Source organism: Lactuca serriola, chromosome 1 (genome assembly GCF_051521515.1).
Source record: "Lactuca serriola cultivar US96UC23 chromosome 1, Lser_US96UC23_V15, whole genome shotgun sequence".
Taxonomy (NCBI): Eukaryota; Viridiplantae; Streptophyta; class Magnoliopsida; order Asterales; family Asteraceae; genus Lactuca; species Lactuca serriola.
The window spans coordinates 104,024,610-104,030,573 of NC_136408.1; the positions used below are offsets into that span (position 1 = coordinate 104,024,610).

Here is a 5,964-nt window from a genome sequence, read left to right on the forward strand (position 1 = left end):
TTATACGGGTTTATTAAAAATAAAATTTTAATATCAATATACAAATATGAAATATTTTATGATATAATAATTTACATAACATAATGTAATCTTCTGAAAATTTACAAAAGAAACTAAATCGTTTGAATTATTTATGAGAATTTGTTACCAAATTAATAGGATGATTTTATATTTTTATAGAACCCATTACAATTTTATGGAATTTTATTTTAAGAAAATAGAAATTCATAAAAAATAACAAGTGGAAAATAAAATTTCTAAAATTCTCACAAAATGATAAGTGTCAAAATGAAAAAGAAGATGACATGTAGCAAAAAAAATCTTCATTTATTAAAGAGAATTAAAAGAATTTTATGGAATTGGAATCCTTATTTGGAGGTTTATGGGATCATATTGATGTTTATTCCTATTTTTATTCATGTATTATGTATTCATAATACATGTATTTAGAAAGAACAAGGTTTTGATCATGAGTGCACAAATTACCCTTTCTCCACCTATTTTTATATTAAATCCAACATAAAGGTTTAATACACATTGAAGGCAAACGGGCAACAAGCTGCGCCGCTAGCCCTTTCTGAATAGCAAAACCAATTTTTTTTGAAAACAACATTTGTGGATCTAGGAGATATGACATTAGAATGCATGACCCGTTGGACTCTATTGAGGAGCTCTACCGTATCTGGTGCGAGAAAACCAAATGTATCGAATGCAAAATATACAAACACATGTTGATTTTCTATACATGCATTCTCGTGCTTTACAACTTTGCACGCAACAGCTTTCAAAACGGTATGTCCAGCTGTGAAACCCCCGCTCCCCAAACCAACGAGAGGAGAGAATGAAAAGAAATGAAAGAGAGCCAAATAATTAATTGTGTTTTTGAGTTAGAGTGAAATTCATCGAATGTAAGAATGTATTTCAACTTTTTCTACACTTCCCCTCACATCCCACCCAAAAAGTAGGTGAATGAAAAAGACACATATTTTGCTTCCTCCTTCCATTTCATCCGATCTTAAAAAAAACTCATGAATATATTTTCCTTGTGATTTACTTATATTTTCCTTGTGATTTACTTCCAAACCTTTTCATTCCACTTCTTAAATTAACTAGAGAACATAAAAGTTTTTTTAACAAATATCCATAAAAGCATATGCACCAAACATTTATCTATTTTCTTTACCATTTGGAAAATATTTTATTTTCATAAAACGAGAAAGTACAACATATGAAAGTTGCATGGATGCATGTTCTCGTTTCCCATACCCGAAATCAACTCCGGCATCATGGGACACCAAAAGTCCTCTCTAATCCTTCTAATTCCATTGTCACCAATTCCATTCACTTATTTTCCATTGTGGGACAATCTTGTCTCTTAACTCAAACCAATGATTGCCACCATCATCGCATTAACACTTCCTCTCATACATACGTCCGTGACACTGATTTGGACATTACCTTGATTCTAAACAAACAACATAGACACTTATATGTGCAACAACACATTATTTATAGAAATAGATACAAATCTATGAAAATGTACGTTATTAATATAAATAGATACAAATGTACGAAAAAAAACATTGTTATCCATCCTCTCCATATCAAGAATAGTACCCGGGGAATAAAAAATCATTTTCCTAAATGTATTTTTCTATATCCGAATCGAACAAAAGTGAAATTTATTGTTTAGAGAACTCGAATCATCATTTGTTAATTGACCAAGAAGTCATCAATCGTTGCGAGTGTTTTTAATTGTCGAGTAAGAGAAGCGATCGTCTTCTGGCACTCGGCAAATTTATTTCCAGCCATTGCTAACTCTTTGTCCTACAAATATCACATTAGCGAATTCAATTTGTGCTAAAATAAACTAGAAAAAAAAAAGTAATGACACACAAATCCATTGCTAAAACGTTGTGATGGATTTAGAAATGCTAAAAAAATTGTGGAATCTTGGTCTCACATGAGGACTTCCTAAGGGGTCATCCATCATGGTACTGTTAGCTCCACTCGCACGCTTAATTGCAGATTTCCAATGGGATTAACTATTTTCATGGATTTAAAATACCTTTTTAAAGGAGAGGTATTCATACTCATATAGGGAATGTTTTATTCTCCTTTGAGTTGATATAGGATTAGTTTTTTAATCCTATATCGTCAGCAATGGATGAAAGCAACGAATTTCATCCGTTGCTAATACTTTTAGTAATATCATAATTTGAAATAGAACTTTGTAAGTAATCTCACCTGTTTTGCTCTTCGAAATTGGAGCTCTTCAGGGCGATTTACCGATTTTCTACCATGAAGTTCGTGTTGCAGTCTTGTTACCTTGTTTTCAAGTTGCCGACATTTGGCTTCGGATTTTCCCCATAAATCCCGTTCCTTTTCATGATTGATAAGCAAGCTTTCTAGCTCGGATTCTAATGCTTTACATCGTGATTCGGCTTCTTCTTTCTTTATGTAGATAGCTTCAAGTCTTGATTCAGCCATTTCTAGCCGACTTTCAGTCTCGGCTAACTTGGATTCAGCTTCGTCGAGTTGGTATCTTGATAACTTAAGCTCATTTTGATGCTTAGCCAGCTTAGATTCGGCTTCTTCAATCCGTTTTCTTGATGCATTAAGCTCGTTTTCAACCTCAGCCAACTTGAACTCACCCTTTTTAAGCTCGTTTTCATTTACAACCAGCTTGGTTTCGGACTCTTCAAGCCGGTATCTTGATGTCTTAAGCTCATTTTCGAGCTCAGCCAACTTGGATTCAGCTCGTTCGAGCCGTTTTCTTGATGGCTTAAGCTCGTTTTCACGATCTTCCAACTCTGTTTCAGCTTCTTTAAGTCGATATATTGATGCCCTAAGCTCTTTTTCATACTCATCCAACTTGAATTCAGTCTCTTTAAGCCGATTTCTTGATACCTTAAGCTCGTTTTCACGATCATGCAACTTAGATTCAGCCTCTTCAAACCGTTGTCTTGATGCCTTAAGCTCGTTTTCATACTCAGCCAACTTAGATTCAGCTTCTTTGAGCCGTTTTCTTGATGGCTTAAGCTCGTTTTCAAGCTTACCCAACTTGGACTCGGATTCTTCAAGCCGGTTTCTGGATGCATTAAGCTCGTTTTCAAGCCTAACTGACTTAGATTCAGCCTCTTCAAGCCGTTCTCTTGATGTCTTAAGCTCGTTTTCGAGCTCACTCAAATTAGATTCAGCTTCTTCAAGCCGTTTTCTTGATGCATTAAGCTCATCTTCACGCTCTTTTTTTAACCTCTCTCCAACTTCATTACTTTCAGGCAATCCCACAAGTCTTTCCATTTCAAGAAAGTCATCCATAAGATCAATCTCCACAAACGATTCCATTTGGTTTCTTTCATTTATAGATGAATTTTTTCGATCTTTTGTTTGATGATCATTACCTTTTTCAAGAGAAAATTTTAGCTTACGACATTCAGATTCCAACTTAGCTACCTTCTTTACACTATCAAGAAGTTGCTTACTAGCTTGTTCAGCAGCTTGATTGCTTAATTCCATTTCAATGAGTCGTATTTCAAGCTCTTCTGCCATTGATGAAAGCTCGAGCTTCAAATCCGAGTTTTCTTTCTCCGACATTTCAAGCTTATGAAGAAGGTCAATGTCAATAGAGGTTGAAGAACTTTCGGTTTCCGAGTTTTTCTTTTCGAGAGCTTCATGGGCAATTTGGTCTTTTTCTTCTCGTGTTTGTCGAAGTTGTCTCAAACATTCTTTCAAGGCACCATCGAGTTGAAGAATTCGATCCTCAAGAGTCGAGTTTCTGACATTTAGAATCTCAACTTGTTGCCTTAATGAAGACGCCTCACTTTCAGCTTTCTCCCATCCTTAACAAAAAAAAATCCAACAAAATTATTGTTTGATTAGAATTTACATCACTTTTCTCAAATTCAATTCAATACATGGATTAGCCAACCATATAAGTTGCAATTTTGACTTCTAAGGTCAAACAAACTAAACTTTAACTTCAAGTTCAAGATCGAGTTTAGCATTTCAAGAGAAAATTTGATATACTTCTTACAGCGTATGAAATCTTAAATTAAATTTTGCCCTTTTTATGTTAAATTTAAGAAAATTTGATATTAGATTTGTATTTTAAAAGCAGATTGTTTGACCTTTAAAGTCAAATGGTGTATATACCTGAAACAGCCTCTTCTGCTACTTTGACATGTTGTTTTACCAATTCTTCTTTGGCATTAATATTCGCAAGAGCTTCCTCTAATTTCTCTGAAAGTGTCTTCACGTCATTGTTATGTTCACTCTGTCGTGGGTCTGATTTTGATCCAATTTCGAGCGATTGCAAATTCTGATTCAAGTATATCTTGCCAAAATAGGGGCAAATAAGTAATTTTAGCTTGCAAGTTTTGACAATTTAGAGCACATTGCAAGTAATACAATCCATTTCGATTCCTATAAGACATGGTTTTCTTGAAATTTGATTACTTGAAGCTTGAAATTAGCCAAGGGATAAAGAAATCATCAAACTATTTTTAAAGTTCACATTGCGTATGAAATCAGGAACTTTTGCTGTTTTGCATATCAATTTGTTACTAAATTTTGTCGTTTTTGCATATATTTATGTTTTTTTTCGAAAATTTCAAGTGGGTTCATGTCGATTTTTAAGATAAAATGTGAGATGATATAACATTGTCAAGGGGAAGAAATGAATTATAAGATCAGAGATGAAGATGGATGTTGACATGTTGTACCATTGGCTATTATGGTTGTACATGTTACTTACAGGTTTACAAAACAATTTAAAGAGTGAAATGTTGAACAAACCTGATCATCGGAAAATCTCTCAGAATGAGAAGAAATGGATCCTACAGAGCTTTCAGTTTCTCCGGGACTTCTTTCCGACGACTTCTTCCGCCAAAGCCAACTCCGGCGGTCCATCTTCTCCGGCAAAAGCTTGGAAATTGAAACACTCGCACTCGCACTCGCACTCACCCTCAAACTTCATCTACAATCTCACCAAATTTGATCATTCAAAACCGAAGTTTCTCACTTGATGATGAAAACCCAATTTGCAATATTGAATTACGAACAAAACCCACAATTCAAATGATCGTAGAAATGGATTTCGACTGAGAAAAATGCGAACTTTTGTTGTGTATGCAACTTAAAGAAAGAACAGAGAGGGTTTTGACTTCGGATCAATTCTTTTAATAAAAGAGAACCCAAAATCATATATTGAGAAAAACACAAAACCCAGAATTAAAAGGTGTTAAAATCGAATTTAAAGCAAGAAAAATGTTTTTTTTTTTTTTTTTGGACTCTCAATCTTCGCTTCCAAGTTCCAATTTACTCACTATTTGCAAACACGACACCTCTCTTTCTCTCTCTAGAAATACTAAAAAATGTCAAATCAATCAATCAATCCTCAAAATCCCAAGAAAGGAATGTATTGATTATAGCAGAAGGGTGATCTTATGTAGAAAAAAAATATCATTTTTCTGGTGATTTTGTGGGTGGAAGTTTACTTAAAAACCACAACTTTGAAAAACAAGGCTCTTGTAGGATGTGATTGTGCGCCTTATAAGATGTAGTAGGATATGATTGGAGTGTTTCTGCTAAAAATTGACAAAGAACAAGAAGAAGAAGAAGAACAACAAAGACCACCCCCATGACTTTTTTGCTTTTTCATTTTTGTTTTCTTTTGGATTTGAGTCTTATTCTCTTGAATCATAACTTGCATGATGATTTTGTTTCAATAATTAATGCCAAGTCATATTTGTTTTTTTTTCTTTTATATATGATTGTAATTTTCACTCATTAAATTCACAATTATATCTTTTTGAATACCAAAATGGGGTTTTGAAAGCAATGGGACAACGTTGATAGATTATCAATCTCCAAAGAGTTATTAGGGATAAAAATGTAATTTACAAACTTTTGTTTGGAAAGGCTAGTTGGATCCCAACAATATAAAAAATGAAATGAAAATAT

General features: G+C 33.8%; 1 protein-coding gene across 1 annotated transcript; it reads right to left on the reverse strand.

The window, feature by feature from the left end:
* Nucleotides 1-1,528: 1,528 nt before the first annotated feature.
* On the reverse strand, nucleotides 1,529-5,712 carry LOC145096789 (uncharacterized). Its single transcript, XM_079034143.1, has 4 exons — nucleotides 4,798-5,712; nucleotides 4,156-4,336; nucleotides 2,248-3,842; nucleotides 1,529-1,827 (listed from the first exon to the last, which is right to left on the reverse strand). The coding sequence occupies exons 1-4, from the start codon at nucleotides 4,909-4,911 to the stop codon at nucleotides 1,714-1,716; spliced, it is 2,004 nt and encodes a 667-aa protein (XP_078890269.1). The 5' UTR covers nucleotides 4,912-5,712; the 3' UTR covers nucleotides 1,529-1,713.
* Between the last annotated feature and the right edge of the window lie 252 nt (nucleotides 5,713-5,964).